Source organism: Melitaea cinxia, chromosome 24, assembly GCF_905220565.1.
Source record: "Melitaea cinxia chromosome 24, ilMelCinx1.1, whole genome shotgun sequence".
NCBI classification, from domain to species: domain Eukaryota; kingdom Metazoa; phylum Arthropoda; class Insecta; order Lepidoptera; family Nymphalidae; genus Melitaea; species Melitaea cinxia.
In genome coordinates this window covers 5,331,299-5,349,632 of record NC_059417.1, presented here as the reverse complement: position 1 = coordinate 5,349,632, position 18,334 = coordinate 5,331,299, and the positions used below count along the sequence as shown (strand labels likewise).

Here is an 18,334-nt window from a genome sequence, read left to right as displayed (position 1 = left end):
ATATTTAAGATTAATATAAACTTTTAAAACGGATATTTATACATAACTAGAAATGAGGTATTGCGTTTTTATTTCTTTTTCTTTTAAGTAATAATATTATTTATGAAGTATGTAATGATTATTATTGTACAGTGTGAGTGTACTATTGCCACATAAAAATATAGACAATCTGGCGGTTACCGGAAGTCTATGGTTTCTGTCGTTCTTTCTATAATTTGACACACGTGCCGCGTGGAGTTTTGCCCCGCAGGTTGCTAAATTTTTTAATTTTTATTTATTATTTGGTGTTAATCGAGATAAATATTAATAAGGAATATAGTTTTAGTGGAAATATCTTAAAAAAGTTTATTGGTTTTGTGAAAAAGTGTAACATAAAAAGTGGTTATTATCGATGCTAAGTAATCGGTATCTTACTCATCAAAACGCTTTAAATTAGACCTTTTTGCTTTTAAAAGTAAATTAATTCTTCCATATTTACTATTTTTATACCGAAGTATTGATGATTAACACATATTGGAATCGGACTTAGTTGATACTCTTCTAACCTATACCTAATGCATGCTTGCATCCAATAATGGGTATAAATAAATATCAACACCACATTGTAATAAGATAGCAATAATTATTCTAATTACAATTACGATTTTCTTTATTATTTGTTGTGACTACTTCATAAACATGTTTAGCTAAACCACACTCGCGCGTCTTAACCTAAATACTAAAAACATTTTCATATAAAAATTGTAGCATAAAATTATTATATATGTACTATTGACGTGAATTATTTGTCAATTTCCTCTAATTATTTTTTACTAGTGACCCGCTTTGCACGGTTTCAGTGTTCCTCTACAACATTATGCATGTATTATACATATAAACCTTTCTCCGGAATCACTCTTTTTACTATAGAAAACCGCACCAAAATTGTCATGTAACTAGTTTTCTGCTAGGGCTTCACCCGTGTGGACTATACGATTTTTACTGTTCCGTTTTCTCCCTATTAATGTAGCTTATGTCACTTTATGATAATATAATTTTCTCCTTGTGAAAGAATTGTTCAAATTAGTAGCAGCTATTAACTTTATCTATTACAAACAAACAAATAATCATAAACTTTGCTCTTTATAATGTATATTCTCAATTTATGATTCAGCACAATGGTTGCGACTACTGACAAAAAGGCTCCGGCCGAGAAGAAGGTGGTGAAGGGCAAAGAAGACAGCAAGAAGCTGCCTGCTGTCCCAGAGTCAGTGCTCAAGCACCGCAAACGCAGGGAGGCTCTCAGAACTCGCCGCATTCAGGTATAAATACCTATTTATAAGTAATAGTATTTAAAAAATTGTAATTATATCTATCGGTCAGCTGTTATCTATAACAGGGATTAATTTGCTTACCTTAGAAACTGAAAACTGTGTGAATGTAAAAAAAAAAAAAAAAAGTTTATTTGAGACAAAGTCAAAAAATTAAGTATCTTCAATTAAAGTAGTCAACAAAATAAGGAAATATTGAATTTGTTTAATGAAAAAAATATATAAATTAAAATGCATTGCAGTAAGAGAATTCATAAAGAAATTTATGTAATTCTTATTAACATTTCTGTAGCACATAAATCTTAAACAAAGAATCTATAATCTGTATTATCAAAATATTCTACTTTTATGATGATACTAAATATAAAGGCATAGTTCATCTGATTATGATGCTGTTAAATATATTTCCTGATACATTTCACTAATTCATACTTATGATAATTAATTCAAACACAAGTTAACAATATTGTGATTGTAATTTAGGTGACAATCAAAAGGCGTTCAGCTGCCATCAAGAAGAGAAAAGAAATCTTCAAGAGGGCTGAGCAGTATGTAAAGGAATACCGCATCAAGGAACGTGATGAGATCAGACTAGCCAGACAGGTAATATATTAACTTATTAATTAACCAAAAACAACCACTAGCCATAAATTTTGAAAATAGTTTTTTTACCAAATAAATATTCTGTTATGCTCGAGTTTACTATAGGCAAGCAGATCAGAATATTTATTCAACTAAATTTAATTCAACTGCAACTAATAATTATCAAAAAATGGTTATAGATTTAAGACACCAGTGTATTTGTTATATAGAATAAGTTGTTATTTTGTTACACAAGATGTGTTACAAATGATTTTTTTTTTTAAATCAATGTAATCCTTAAGACAGATGTAATTTCTTCTTATGTTTATACATATATTATATTATTATTATTTAGTTTATTTGTTGCTTTAATTTGAATCATTATTTGACTTAGATTTCTTTAGGCCTTATTTTTTTTTGTCACAATACATAAATGTTTTAAAAGATCTAATGAATTAAATTGGTGACTGTAGTTTGTTAAAATTTCAATTAATAATTATTTCTAATAAATTTACTTCATTAATTACTATACATTATTTTTTCAACTAAGTATAACCTTCCAGGCACGCAACCGAGGCAACTACTATGTTCCCGGTGAAGCTAAACTAGCTTTTGTCATCCGTATTCGTGGTATCAACCAGGTCTCACCAAAGGTATGTTGAATTACATAAAAGTTATGGAAAATTCACCAGTTAATAGAGGCTTTTGATATTTCCAACAGAAAAGTGATATATTTTGTTTTTAATCGTTAAAATCCCGAATCTGTCAGGTATTTCTATTTGCAATCTGTATAATAAAAAAACCTACTTCAAATGCGTTATTAGAGATAGTTCAAAAACTAGTTATCAGATCTGACATGAAACAAATTTTTCATCATTGAACATGGGAAAAATGTACAGCAGTTACTGTTTTTCTCTGATATTTAGTATGCGCTTAGCACGATCACTGGCGACTTAGTAGTTGCAAGTGACAATAATATTAGCGCTAAAATAACTTGTGTGACCCTATGGTGTCGTGCCACTTGCACAGGCAACTTTCCTATCACTCGTACAAAACCATATATTTACTATAATGTGGAAACAACATTACTGTAATTGAAATATAATAAAAAGAATCAAAATCAAAATTGGTACATGCAGTAAAAAGTTATGAGGTAACACATAAAAACCTCATCTTGGTTTTGAAGTGAGCGAATAAGAATTTAGCATTAAATATAATATTTTTTAAAATACTTAGGGTCGTTTTTACCAATTGTGAAACAAAAAAAATATGTCATTCAAGTTACGATTATACTTCAAGAGGTAGACTAGGGTATTAGGATCTGTTTCTCATTATATAAGAAACTACAACATTCATAATTACAAATAGTAACATCTGATAAATATATCGGATTTTGATGATAAAAAATCAATAATATATCAAAATCTTATCTGTTGGGTGCCATCATCCATCTAATAGCATTATTAACTCAACTTGTGAAATAGTCCCTTATATTTACTTTGAGTTGTATTGTGTCTGCTATATTTATGCAACATATTGATCAATTAATATGGCCTAATGGTTCAAACCATTTAAAGCATTAGTAAGTGTTGTAATACTTAGTATAACAGTAAATTATGCATGAGCAAAAAATGTAATAATTTATGAATGTTTTAGGTACGCAAAGTCCTCAAATTGTTCAGACTGCGTCAAATCAACAATGGTGTGTTCATCAAACTGAACAAGGCTACAGTCAACATGCTCCGTATTGCTGAACCTTATATCACTTGGGGATACCCCAACCTAAAGAGTGTTCGTGAGGTAACTAATGATTATTATATTTTTTTATTATTTTCATTTATGTAATATAGATGTTCCTCGCGGTTTCGACTACGCTAATTTAAGGAAAAAATTGCTAAAAATTACGAAGCCCTCCTCAGTCAAAAGGCTTTCCAAACACAAGAGAATTTGTTAATTTGAACCAGTAGTTACTGAGATTAGCGCCATTCAAACAAACAAACTCCAGCTATATTATTTTAGTATAGATATTAATATTTTGAAGTTGTTCTTTATCTAATTATAAAATTAAACTACTTCTCTGATATGTGTATTACTTATAACATAGTCACTTTGTGAAATGATATGAATAAGATAGCAATACCATAAATCAAAAAACTAAATTTCTTATAATTTTGTTTACAGCTAATTTACAAGCGAGGTTTTGCTAAAGTGAAGGGCCAACGTATGCCCATCACCTCAAACAAGGTCATTGAGGAGAAACTCGGCAAGAGCAACATCATTTGTGTTGAGGACCTAATACACGAAATATTCACTGTTGGGGATAAGTTCAAGGTAATTATTTTACTAATTGCAATTTTCTTTTCTTAAAAAGTCCTTGTCTTGGTAATAATAACAGATAAAAAATAATTACCAATTAGGTGTTTATTCTCAAAATAAGCTCATACATAAATGCCAGAGATTAATTTTCATTTATATAGGTGGGTATTTATTTATTCATTTACTAGTAAACAAATACGTAAGAATAATTGCTCACAAATAAAACAAAACTGGCTTCGAATACATCAATAAGTAGTACAATGTAAAAAATATTTAATTAAATATGCATTATTAGTGATAACTCAAGAAGTGATTTGTCATCTGTGTGTCTATTGTGGCCTTAATAAAATTTGAATAAGATGATATCGATGGCTCCTAAGTATATTGAGTCAACTCTACTTCTAATAACTTTATTTTTTTGTTACATAGGTAGATATAGAATGAAGTAAATGTTATTAATATCTTAAAAAAATGAAATAGTCAAAAGTTGTTAGTTGACTCAGTATACTTAGGAGCCATCGATATGATAAAAACCTGTTTTCGAATTAAAACATTCATCAAAATCATTTCACCCAGTAAAAATTTAGGAGACATAAAAAAAAAACTCTTGAATTGAAAATTACTTACTTTTTAAGTTGCTTAAAAAATAAAATTGTACAAACTTTGTAAGTCTTAATATTAACATAATTTTTCAGTATGCAAGCAATTTCCTATGGCCATTCAAGCTGAACAATCCAACTGGAGGCTGGCGTAAGAAAACCATTCACTACGTTGACGGAGGTGACTTCGGTAACCGTGAGGACAAGATAAATGAGCTCCTCAGAAGGATGGTCTAAATAAATAGATTATAATTATAAAATTATTACTTTTTTATTTTTTACATCCCATCCTAATATATTTTTAATTTTGTGACCGAGTGAGGGTAAGTCAGAATTTTTGTATTATAATTTTACTACTGCTCTGGCAAATGTTCATTATCACCTAAGGTTATAAAAATATCCTACTTACCTATTCTCAGACGTACCAAATATACATAAAAACTACTATAATGGTTTGTCTGTAAATATCCCTGTGCTGGGCATAGGCCTCTTTTCCCATGTAGGTGAAGGATTGGAGCTTAATCCACCACACTGCTCCAATGCGGGTTGGCGGATATTTATATTAGACATAGATACATATTATTATATTAGATATATGGTCAAATATGAATAGAAAGAGAAACACATTATTAACGATTTATTCATGGACATACATGTATTAACGATTTTTAAAAATAAAAAAGAGAAACACTATTTACTATTTTTATCTTAAAATCCAAAAGACGTACATGAAACAAATCCATAGTAATATAATATAAAGCTGAAAAGTTTGTTTCTAGCCGCTAATCTCAGGAAGTACTGATTCGAATTGAAAAATTCTTTTTGTGTTGGCCCATTTTTACTGAGACAGCCTATAGGCTACTTTTTCAACTCAATTATCTTACATAATTATAGTACTACACCCTTTCCACTGTGGCTTCACCCAAGTGGGCTACAAAATTTATATTGTTCCATTTTCTCCTGATGTAATGTAGCCCATTCAATGATATCGTAGCTTGAGTAGTGATGAAATAATTAGAATGTGATTGTGAATGAAATGTGAATTTGTGAAATAGAGAAAAAAAAATGGGATAAATAATGGGGTGTGTAAGGTGATGGTGCATTTGCCCCCCTCCCCCCTGCAGCTTGTTACTCGCAGCTAATAACTGATATTTTAGATTTAGCCAACACTTCAACAACATACTATTGAAATAGTGTAAATAGTGAAAGTAAATGAGTTGTTGCAGTAAATAAATATAATTTTTATTTTTCTACTACCTATTTATCGATGTATTTTTTTTGCCCCACCTTATGAAAATCTGCCAAGCCGCAATGGAGCAGTGTTGTGGATCAAGCTCCAAACCTTCTACACGGAGAAAGAGACCTATGCCCAAGTGTGATGATAAACGCTGAATGCTAATGTTAAGAAAGTTCTGGGTACGCCTATGATCACATGTATTTAGTTTTCATTGAAAGTGCAATTTTTAAACAAAACAAACATCTGCAACCTTAATGTCTATATGAAGAATCTTTTCACAATGCTTAAATTTGACAGTTTATTCATATTATACTTCAGCTTTATTAAATGTAATAGTGGAGGTTTGGTTAAAATGTTGCTAAAAATATCGTGTTTGATAGGAAACCCCATATTTTGTAGAACAGAAAATAAATCAATTTATTTTTGTAAAATAATTTGCTCATATATTTTTTAAACTTTTATTAAAAAACTATAAAATGAGTACAATGATTTTTATAAAAATAGTTAAAAACAAATTTAGAATAACATTTAAGATTTTATTTCATTTAATGACACTTACATGGCACTTTTAGCACTTATATTATAATAGATACTTTCGTGTTTTGTGATAAAAAAATTGACTAGGTATTTTAACAATGCTGTTATATCGCTATAGCACCCATAACAGTTTTTTGGTATCGGTGGAAAATATTAACAAAGTCTACAATTGAAGGATTATCCTTTGTGCACTTTTTGAATAATTTTTCTTGGGACTGAAATATAAATGATTAAGCCATAAGTTTATTAATTTAAAAGTATCGCTTACGAAAACATAGTTAATATTTAAAAAAAAAATTGCAGGCCTCAAAAAAGTAGGTTCTCTATCTGACTTTTTTTTTTGGTACCTGAACATTTTTCTAGATGTACCGATTTTGATGATTCTTGTTTATTTCAAAGCTGATATGTATTAAGCAAGATCTGATGAGTAGTTTTTGAGTTATCCTTAATGTGTTTGTTGTATATATATTTTTTACGAGCTATGCCCGCGACTTCGTCCGCGTGGTATTTAACAAAATAGTAATGTTTAGTTCGCAGTTATAAAATAAAAAAAAAAAAAAAATAAAAGTAGCCTAAGTTACTTCATATTACATCAGGTATTTGCCAGTAACAGTGCCATCAAAATCGTTCCAGCCCTTTCAGAGATGATATAAAAAATTATGACGACAACTATGTGTCAGCCAATTTTTAAGGAATCATACATTATAATGGGATGTTCCCATTATAATGTATAGAAACATGCATATGAAATATGCTTGGCAGAGATTTTTATTTTAGAAATTTATTTATTTTTTAACTTTGCGAACTGAACAATTACTTTTTTATAATCCACGCGGACGAAGTCGCTGGCACATAATAATTAAGTGTATAAGTTTATTTTTATTAAAGAGATACAATTTGGGATCAACTGGTCCTTATTTGAAAAATATTTTTGTCTCAGAGTATTAGACATACTGCTATGACACAGATGTGAAGTATAACAACTACAGCTCTAGTTATTAATATGATATTAATTTACTTAAATATTTAAATCTGAACAGTAAATTTCTAATAAAATAAAAACATGATTTACCTCAATGAACTCCATTAAATCATTCCCTACATATTCATGCCCGTAGTCCTTCAGAATGCTGTAAGTGATGTTTGAAAAGAAGTTTCTTATATTAAAAGCAACTAAAGGATTATGAGAAGACACTGTCAAGACAGCATTTGAGAAGCCATCATTTACAATTTCTATATTTACCCTCTCATTTCCTACTGACCAGCAAAGTACATTCTTTGATCTCAGAAATTCGTCAGAACTTATTTCACTTAATAAATAGTTTGCTTTGGTTTCACTGAAAATTTCAAAACAATAACTTCCGCTTGTAAATGAATCCTCAAAGTGTCTCGGTAATTTGACTAAAAAGTACCAAGTTATGGGTTTAACTTCTGGAACTTCATTGATCTTAAACAATTGCCCGTGATGATTGCGTGTCGTTTCAAAAATTAATTCCTTAATAGATTTTTTTGTTTTTTTTGTATACTCAATGTCATTGCTGGGGTAATCACATTCGATGAATTGTTCCGAATTCAAAATTATCGTTTGGTTATGTAGATTAGCCCATAGCGTCTCACTCTCATTTAAAGCCCCAGGCACAGGTGTTACTAGATTGATGTTAACATTCACGTATGTTAAATTTAACATTTGTGCATTTAAAGGTACAAGAATATTCAGTTCTCGCAGATATTCGTTAATTTTAACGCTGGTTGTTTTTAAAACCTTCTGCTCAGACAAAAGTGTAACATGAATCTGAAGATTGCCAAACAGATTAGAGAGTACATCGATATATTTTTGCTCTAGAGTAGTTGATGTAGCTACTTCAATAAGAAAGTAAAATGTGTGGGTATCAAAATATTCTCCAATGTTACTTGTGACTAACAAAGGAATTGCTTCTTTTAATATATCCTCATATTTATCATAGACTTTAATTTTACATTGAATCATTCCTTCCACAAGATCTGTTCTATTAGACAAAGCCAATGCTGTGATGTATTTTTCTTGCTTTGCCACTGCTTGAGCGAGCGAATCATTTTTAGAAATTTCATCTATTACTTGGTACAAGCATTCAACATGATTGTACATATGTTTTGATGGGCAATAATCAGTCACAGTTGGTATTTGTACATAAGACAATTCATCTTCTAATGGCAAGAAATAAATCATCTTCGAGTATGTTACACAGACAATTTTATCATCTACCTTTATGAAATCTTTGACATGTTTTACTATAAACTCTCGGAATGTTTTATAAGTTTCAGAAAATGTTTGATCCGCCTTCCACAAACTAATACCATCAGAATATATAATAGTTTCATTGAAAGTAGTAAATTTTGCAATTGCTTTGTTCAAATGAATGATATCGGGTATGTTATGTTCTCTGCTTAGAGTGATCTTAATCAAGGTGCCCGAGGCTAACCCTAGAAGTACACACAGATGATTTTTATTAATAAAACTTACATTGTTGAGTTGAGATGGACTGGAATATAGTTTAATTAGATTTGCAGTTTGATTCCGTGTTTTAAGGCATATTAGTGCAGCATATAATGACAAATAATCAAAACTAATTATAACAAAAATTTGATTGCTCCAAATAACGTTTTGTAATTTAAATTTATCTCTTATATTGAGAAATTGTGTTTCATTTATCGGGTATGTACGAAACAAAATCTTCCCATAACTAATATTTGTGAAACTTTGTATATTTTTATGTAATATTTGGACTTTATTGATCAGCGGAAACTCAGTGCTTATTTTATGAACGCAAAAGTCTAATCCTTTTGGGTTTTTCTGTAAACTGAACGATACGTCTTCACTGTAACAAATACCCACAATTTCCTTTTCACGTTTTTGAAAATTACTTGTAACATTCTTCAATTTAAACTTCAACGGAGATATGTAAAGATCACCGCAGCTATCTAAACATATGATATGATTACTTGATAATATTAGTTGAACTATTATAAATTCTGAAACGTAAATCCACTGGGACTTTTTTCTTAGGGTTTCATAATCGAGGTCTTCGTAGAAAAATATTTGATATTTATTCCAAAATACTGCACTCTGGGTGTAGAAGTTAGAAGCTATGTTGAGGTTATCGAACACTTCGTGTTGAAATTTAACGACTTTTTTAATATCCATTTTTATTTAAGTAGGCATCAAAGAATGAAATTTAAAACTTTTATAAGAGGAAGTCCATTTTTTCGCGCCTCTATTCAAATTGTCACCACGATGTCAAAACTCTTAACAAAAAAAAAAAAACTTGTGAGTTAAAAGATTTGTTTATACTCTATGGTTTGAATTTTGGTTTGTGGTCTTGTTCTACATTTAACTTTGTCTTTCTCTACGGAACAGACAAAAGTATGCGATAAACCTTTTTTCCTTTCTATTAATTTTGTATTTTTTTTTTTTTTGTATTAAAACCTTCCGTGGGCCTTAAGGAACATACAAAAAATAAATTAGCCCGATGGCTCGACCAAGAAGCTTATACAGATGTACCAGGAGCTAGAACATCCTATCCGATTTTTTATAGTTTAGATGATATGCTTTATTTTTCAATGTTTTTCGACCTTAGCGCTATTTTTGATCATAATTTCGTAAATAATTAAGATAAATGCTTGATTTTTTAACCGACTTCCAAAAAAGGAGGGGGTTCTCAATTCGACTGTATTTTTTTATGTATGTTAGAACTTTTGACCGGGTGGACCGATTTCGACATTTTTTTTTTAATCGAAATGTGGTGTGTATCAATTGGTCCCATTTAAATTTATTTGAGATCTAACAACTACTTTTTGAGTTATATCTAATAATGGGTTTTTACTTGACACTTTTTTCGTCGACCTACGTTGTATTATACCGCATAACTTTCTACTGGATGTACCGATTTTGATAATTCTTTTTTTGTTGGAAAGAAAATATCCCTAGTTTAGTACCATGATAAGAAAACCAGGATCTGATGATGAGATCCCAGAGAAATCGAGGGAAACTCGAAAATCCGCATAGCTTTTTACTGGGTGTACAGGTTAAAACCAAACGTGTCAACTGTCATACTTTGTTATTTATTATTATTAATTTAATCATTATATTTGTCTAGTAGAATTCTTTCAGTAAAACCAATATTCCTCTTGGTTTCTCGTTTATTATGCCACAATTTATTTAATTGAAAATGCCTGACGAAAAACTAGGCATGCCTTCGCTGTCGAGATATCTACGACCCGTTAAGTTTGACATCGAGCCTGATGTCGCGGACGCCGATGAAAAATGGGTACACTGGAAATCGACATTGAAAAGCTTCTTAGCAGAAGAGATTACCGACGATGTACCAGACTCCCTTAAGCGTAAGCTGCTAGTTAATCACTTATCGGCATCGATTTACAAGCATATCAAAACATGCTCCACTTATAAAGATTCGATGAAAGTTCTAGAAGACATCTATGTCAAACCGAAAAATACTATTCTAGCTCGACACATTCTCTTCAACCGCAAGCAACGAGCCGACGAAACGATCTCTGACTATATTAGAGCTCTCCGACTTTCCGCGAAAGATTGTAAATTCGAAGACGTCATAGCTCAAGAGCATGAAGAATAAGCAATTCTTAGTGCTCTCATATCCGGCTTACTATCACGAAGGATTCGCGAACGGTTACTAGAAAACTCAAAACTCACTCTCTCAGAAGCACTTAATCAAGCCGTAGCTCTGGAAACGGCAGAGAAGGATGCAGTTGCTATTGGTATCAGTTCTACGCAGCTTACCGCCATATCGCAAAGTACTTCACGGGACAAGGAATCCGAAAATCTAGCAGCAGCTCCATCGTCACGAACTTTTCAAGCCGCCCCGACTACGCCACCTCCGGCTAAACCCTGGTTCTTTTGCGGCGGGAGTCTTCATCCAAGGTTCAGATGTCCAGCCAACAAAGCCACCTGCAAAAAGTGCTCAAAGAAAGGACACTTTGCAAGCGTCTGTAGATCGGGCCCGGCGTGAGCCAAGATGGCAGTGAATCCCCGAACGGAGATTCACTGCCATCTTGACTCACGCCGGGCCCGATCTTACTTAAAAAGAACGTCCGTTCTTCAAAAACGGACCCTCTTGTCGAGGAAGCCGAGCTCTTAGAGACCAATCCCTACTACTCTCTCATAAGACGGGATAATGGAGAAACCTCAACGGTATCAAACCGTCAATTGGCTCCTTTCCCCAGTATCACTGATAATAGCAGCGACGATAACTTTGAAATGGCCTCCGAAGATGATAATCTCAGGTTTCCATCTGAAAATACCTCCACACCTCCACCTGAAAATATCGCTCCTTCGTCACCGCCTCGTGTAGGAGAGCCGTCGACGACTTCGCCAGTTCTTCGGACTGGGCTCCCCAGGAGATCTAATAGGACGCGAAAATTACCCTCCTACCTAGCGGACTTTGTGGTTGATGGGAGTGAGAGTGAAAACTGAACCGGGGGAGAATGAGGTGATATGCGACCTCCGCGCCATGTATACGATCTCCGTAGTGTTGTTAAAACCAAACGTGTCAACTCTCATGCTCTGTTATTTATTATTATTAATTTAATCATTATATTTGTCTAGTAGAATTCTTTCAGTTAAATAAAACTAATATTCCTCTTGGTTTCTCGTTTATTATGCCACACCATCGTCGTTGAAACCGGCTTACATTCACCCATGTTAAATTTTTCTATTAAATTTTCAATATAATTTGTCTGTGATAGGCTGATAGCTTCATTTCTCTCCATACATGAGTGAATTGTATGCCAAGGCAATGGTGTAGCGAACCCATATCTCTTAATTGAAAAGCTTTTTGTAATTTCATTTTTACTTCTTTTAACAGATTGTCTGAATTATATGCCAGTATTAAATCATCCACATAAATCATTGCAAATAGCTTTTTACCTCCTTTTTATAAAATATATAAGCAAGGTTCTGCTGTAGAGTTCTTAAATTCGATTTTCATCAATTTATTATGTAACTTCAAGAACCATTGTCGTCCTGCTTGATTCAACCCATAAATAGCTTTATTTAGTTGACATATTCCATTATTTTTATATCTATTTATGTCTTATAGCTTTTCTTATTAATTCTTTATCTTTTCCGTTTGTCACTATAATTTTTAAGTATTTATACAAATTTGTTCGTCTATATCACCGTTTAAAAATGCAGTACACACATCTGACTAGGATAATTGGAACGAAGTTCCTTACGGTAGGCTTGACATTTGGCTGGGCGATCGAACTGAAAAAAATGTGATATTAAAACCGTAAGAAAAATATATAACGGAAGTGACGTAATATCAGTCACACGACTGTATAATATGACGTTTGTAAAACTAAAATATTACTAGTAAACCTTTTTTAAAAATTATTTATGTAGTTCTATATTGTCGACAAAAATAAATAAAGACACATGTTTTTTTATTTCACTTAAATGTTTGAATAATAATAATTATTATTATTATTTTGTTTGATTTATTTTATTTTACGGTATTTGTTATTTTCTAAAATACTAAATTTCCTAAATACTTTTATGTTCTTAATTAAAAACCGTATACTATCCGAAGGAACTTCGTTCCGGCCCGGTGTTCCAAAACACCACATAATTTTTTTCATGTCATTTTCAATTGTATGTGCAATGAGTAGTCTAATGTTACTCATTTTTGCAACAGGTGCAATGTTTCTTTGTAATCAATACCTTTTTTCTGATTAAACCCACGCGCCACGAGTCGTGCCTTTCGTCTATCTATTTCTCCTAGTGCATTATACTTATATTTCAATATCATTTTATTATCTATCAAATTTTTGCTTTCGTTTTTGTGTACATTTGTCCCCAAGTATTGTTTTTAAGATGAGATTCAATCTTATTTATTATTGCATCTTCCCATTCATCACTGTTCTCATATATTTCACAAAAGAATGATTGCTCAGCATCCATCTCGTAATGTTGATGCCATGCTGGTGATTTTCTCTGTCTTTTTGTACTGTTAGTCATTGCTTCGACTTCATTATCTGTCACATATTGTTATCTATTTCGTCTATTTCTGTAGTTGCATCTAGCATTGCATCTATCATTCGTCATTGTTCAATTCATGTTCTGACTCATTTCCTTCATTTTGTATTAACTCATCATCATTTTCTTTATTTTGTTTTTCTGGAAAAATATAACTTCTATTTCCTTTTTATCAACTTCTTTTTGTTTTTATTCTTCTCTCATCTCGTTCTCATAGAACATTTTATCGAGCACTTTAACGTCTCTACTGATTATCACCTTGTCTGTTTTCGGGTTATATATCCGGTACGCTTTATAATTTTCGGAATATCCGATAAAAATTCCGGCTGTTGCTCTGGTTGCAAATATTCCATTTTTCTTTTCTTTATTTAGTACAAATGCTTTAGCTCCAAATATGTGAAAATGTTTCACGGATGGAATTTTCTTTACCCATTTTTCAAACGGAGTGGCATTATCAATGCTGCTGCAAGGACTTCGATTCGTCAAGTAGTTAGCTGTAATAATTGCTTCAGCCCAAAAATCTTCTTTCATATTAGCGTCTATCAGCATACATCTCGCTTTATCAAGCAATGTTCTATTTTTTCTTTCTGCTAATCCATTTTATTCCGGCGTATATGGTGCCGAAAGTCTCCTCTTGATACGTTTGTCTTTTAGATAATTATCAAATTTATTGTTTATATACTCTGTCCCATTGTCACTTTGCAAATATACTATTTTATTTTTCGTAAATCGTTCAGCCTCGTTTTTAAATTCTATTATATAAATTTTGATAGGGCTTCATCTTTAGTTTTCATTGTGTATACTCTTTTATATCTCGAATGATCGTCTATTGTCTAATGTGATGAAGTATTTTGAACCTCCCTTAGATGGCTGTCAAATGGGATCACATACATAAGTATGTACAATTTTCAATCTATGATTTGTCCGTTGCTCATTTTTACGTGTATTAAACGACAGTTTTGTTGCCTTACCCTTAGCACAGACTACACAATCTCTTATTGTGTCAGATTAATTAAATTCTAAGCCTTCCATACTTTTCTTATTAAGAGCTATTCTCATTTGCCCTTCATTAAGGTGTGCTAGTTTTCTATGCCATAGTTGCATTTTATTTGTTCCACAATAGTTGGATTTCTCTTCTAAATTTTCTTTAACGTAGTATAAACCATCTTCATTTCTTTCTGCTTTTAACAGTATTTGACCATTTCGCATTACGGTTGCTTATTGCTGCTTAAAAAAAAACTGTTAAACCTTTATCTGTCATTTTTCCTACTGACATTAGATTTGTAGTTAGCGACGGTACATATAAGGCTTCAGTCAGTTGTAGACCAGGTATTTCCTTTATGTTTAGTTTCACTGAACCTCGACCTTCATTTGTGCTGTACAGTTCTCTGAAGCTAACCTTAGAGTTTTATAGTCATCTTTTTCTACATTATGGAATCTTTCTAATTCATGAGTCACGTGTGACGTGCATCCACTATCAAGACACCATTTTCTGACTTTTTCTTTGTTATAATTAGCATTTAGACATGTTTCTAAGCAATAATTCGCATTGCTTTTAGTTTTGTTCATTTTCGACCAGCATTCATTTGCTTTATGCCTCTTTTTATGACATTTGTAGCATTCAATAATATATTTCTTATTTTTTATTTGTTGCTTACTGTACAGTACTTCTTGTTTTAGTTCTCATAAGTTGTATTAGCCATATTTTTTCGTGCTTCAGCTTCTTCAATGATCTTTATTTTCAGGCTATCTGGATCTGGAAAATCATCTCTAGATTCTATGGCTATGCTAAAATTTTCAATAGATTGTGTTAAACTATGTAGCAGCATTATACTTAATAAATCTTTATTAATTATTATATCCATGTCAGCTAGTCTATCGACAATATCCATTAATTTGTTTAAATGATCAACTATGCTGTCATCATCTTTCATTTTTCTTAAAATCAACTCTTTTAACAGAGTTGCTTTTCTAGCGGGACCTTTACTATGATATATATTTTCAAGCGTATCGCACCCAGACTTCTTTACTGGTTTGACAATATTTTACTTGTTTTAGTTCGCTTGGAGATATTATAAGAAATAACTCAGCTAATGCTAACCCATCTTTTCTATATATTTGCTCAGTTCGTCGCCTTTACTTGTTGGCTTCTTAATTTTATTAGAAACATAGTTCCAAAGACCAAGTTTCAACAACAGAGCTGTTGCATGAATTCTCCATGTATCGTAATTTTCTCTTTTTAGTGGCTCTTTGTGCACATGATGACTCATTTTTCTCGTTTTCAATATACTATATTTTTCGCATCCACGCGCTGCCCATAACCTTTCATAGAGAGTAGTTTTTATCTCAGTGGAATTATCTCTAATAAAATCTTTTTTTAAATAAGCATAGTTTTATTTATTTCAACTTATATTTTTTAATTATTACAACCTGACACAATTTTCTTTTTATTTCATCGACATCTATCAAAAAAATATTATTTTAAATTTTATTGCAAGACAGTGTTCTCTATGACATAGATATTAAGTTATTGCCCACTTTTTCCAACGGATACCTATTCGTGCACAGCGTGAATAATTTTCTAAGTTGTCAGTAAGGTCTGAAGAAAATTAAACCACAAGACTTATATCCCAAATTTAATTTTCTTTAAATGTACATATATTTCGACTTAAGGAGAGACCCAGATGAAAATAAACCATTTAAAAGGTTGGATTCAGCTGGCACATGTAAATTTCAGGAACCATTTAAAGTTGTGGCTATGACGCTGAATTAAGAACTAACAAAGGGCCCTTTTTCTCTAACTTTCCTCTCGCAACCTATTAAATGGTTTCAATATAATAAGGAACACGTTTGCGCAAAGGTCATAGCACCAGTTTTTGGCTGTTGCGTTGGCGGTTGTGGATTCGATCCCCGCACATGACAAACATTTGTATTTGCCATACAGATATTTGCTGTGGTCTGAATGTTGTGCAGTCCTTGTGGGTCTCTCCACCTCGGAGGGCACGTTAAGCCGTCGGTCCCGATTGTTATCATGTACACCTGATAGCGATCGTTACTCATAGTATATATACCCGCTTTGGAGCAGCGTGGTGGATTAAGCTCTGATTGTTCTCCTACATGGTTAAAGAGGCTTATGCTTAGCAGTGGGATATTAGAGGCTGAAGCTTATACAAAACTAAGACTTCATAATATTTTAGTAGACAAAATAAAGCGGTAATATCAACTTTTAGACTTTTGAATTTCGTATGCCTAGATTCCCCATTATAAAATAATAATACATGTAGAATTTAATACAAAGTATAGGCACTATATCGTCATAAAGTAACGCTATTTTTAACTGACTTCATCATGACCGACTTCATTGTCTGGATCATGTCAATAAAAATGCGTTTATCCTGTAAAATATATAGGTTGATTTTTTTAAATCTTAAAAAACTATCTCAAGTTTTTTGTTAGATCCTGCTAAGTAGCATTTAGTAAATCTTATTATTAGTTTTCCAGGCGGTCTTTATGTGTTTGGTAGCAAGGGTTCTAAATAATTGTATATTACTCGAGTTTACCATAGACCAGGCTTGTGCAAATTAGTTCTTTTCGTCTCGAGTTTTTTAAACTGCTTAGCGTTTCTAATTGAAAAGTCCAGTATTTGGCATGCGGATCTACAAATATGGTAAATATGTAGGCTAAAGCTTAGATTTGTGTCCATTATAATGCCTAGGTCACGGATAGAATATTTTTTCTGAAGTGGACTATTTTTTATTTTGTAGGAACTTGGTTTCAAGTAACGTGCGTCGACGAGTGAAGTTAAAAGATCCGTTTAAAAGACACCAGGCAGCAATTCTATCAACCAATCAGCGTTGTTGTTATTTGATTTATCTAAACAGAATTTCAGGTCGTTAGCAAATATAAAGTACCTATTTGGAATTGTGGTAAGATACCGTGATATCGTTTATGAAGATATTAATTAAGAGAGCTCCTACTTTCCTACTCCTACTTTTTGATTATGACGTCCTAATATTTGTAAGATAAGTACGTGGTGAGCCATAAGAGTGCCACCTATTCCAAAAGCAAAGAGTTTCTCAATACCAGTTTGTATTCTACTCTGTCAAATGCTTTGGAAAACTCAGTATAGATAACGCTCACTTGTCTTCGTGAACCTAAGGAACTATGGAATTAATAAAATTCTTTCGATTCGTGACTGTTGATCTACCAATTACAACGGTATGTTGAGCCTCTGAGAGCCTATAAAGTGCATAGCGCGATATAACAGGATGTATCAGTGACTCGAATAACTTTGGCAGGGCCGACAGTATAGAGCTGGGCCTATAGTTAGATACGTTGTTACGGCCATCTTTGTAAATAAGCGCAATTCTTCCTAGTTTCCACAGATCTGAAAAAGCTCCGATTTGGAAAGATTTATTAAAGATGAAAGAAACAGGAAAAGAATGCCGAGGCGCACTTGCCCAAAAATAGCGTTGGTAAGTTATCTGGGTCAGCTCTCTTCTTTGTATCCAGTTTTTACAAACTTTCGATTTATACATTGAAGTCAATATTGACGAAAAAGGTATGGTTGACGGGGAAAAGTTCTTTACCTCTTTCTTTATTAAAGAGCGAGTCAACTTTGTCTTAGACTGAGGAAAAAAAGTCAACGAATAAGTTGCAGATACAAGGACCGTCTGTAATTACCCTGGAGTTGAGCGTCATTCTT

General features: G+C 32.2%; 2 protein-coding genes across 2 annotated transcripts; one reads left to right on the top strand and one right to left on the bottom strand.

The window, feature by feature from the left end:
* Positions 1–157: 157 nt before the first annotated feature.
* Positions 158–5,067, top strand: LOC123665430 (60S ribosomal protein L7). Its single transcript, XM_045599737.1, has 7 exons — positions 158–250; positions 1,154–1,301; positions 1,794–1,913; positions 2,456–2,545; positions 3,549–3,692; positions 4,074–4,223; positions 4,904–5,067. The coding sequence occupies exons 2-7, from the start codon at positions 1,158–1,160 to the stop codon at positions 5,042–5,044; spliced, it is 789 nt and encodes a 262-aa protein (XP_045455693.1). The 5' UTR covers positions 158–250; positions 1,154–1,157; the 3' UTR covers positions 5,045–5,067.
* Positions 5,068–6,563: 1,496 nt separating this feature from the next.
* LOC123665328 lies at positions 6,564–9,762 on the bottom strand. The gene is made up of 3 exons (XM_045599641.1): positions 9,450–9,762; positions 7,825–9,041; positions 6,564–6,796 (listed from the first exon to the last, which is right to left on the bottom strand). Exons 1-3 carry the CDS (start codon positions 9,760–9,762, stop codon positions 6,686–6,688), a joined length of 1,641 nt encoding a protein of 546 aa, XP_045455597.1. The 3' UTR covers positions 6,564–6,685.
* Between the last annotated feature and the right edge of the window lie 8,572 nt (positions 9,763–18,334).

Coding starts and splice junctions, on each gene's coding strand:
- LOC123665430 (XM_045599737.1), top strand. CDS start 1,158: ATGGTTGCGACTACTGACAAAAAGGCTCCGGCCGAGAAGAAGGTGGTG. Junction 1,914..2,455: donor AGATCAGACTAGCCAGACAG/GTAATATATTAA, acceptor ATAACCTTCCAG/GCACGCAACCGAGGCAACTA. Junction 4,224..4,903: donor CTGTTGGGGATAAGTTCAAG/GTAATTATTTTA, acceptor ATAATTTTTCAG/TATGCAAGCAATTTCCTATG.
- LOC123665328 (XM_045599641.1), bottom strand. CDS start 9,762: ATGGATATTAAAAAAGTCGTTAAATTTCAACACGAAGTGTTCGATAAC. Junction 9,042..9,449: donor ACGTGAAAAGGAAATTGTGG/GTATTTGTTACA, acceptor GTGTACTTCTAG/GGTTAGCCTCGGGCACCTTG. Junction 6,797..7,824: donor GGTCAGTAGGAAATGAGAGG/GTAAATATAGAA, acceptor TTTATATTTCAG/TCCCAAGAAAAATTATTCAA.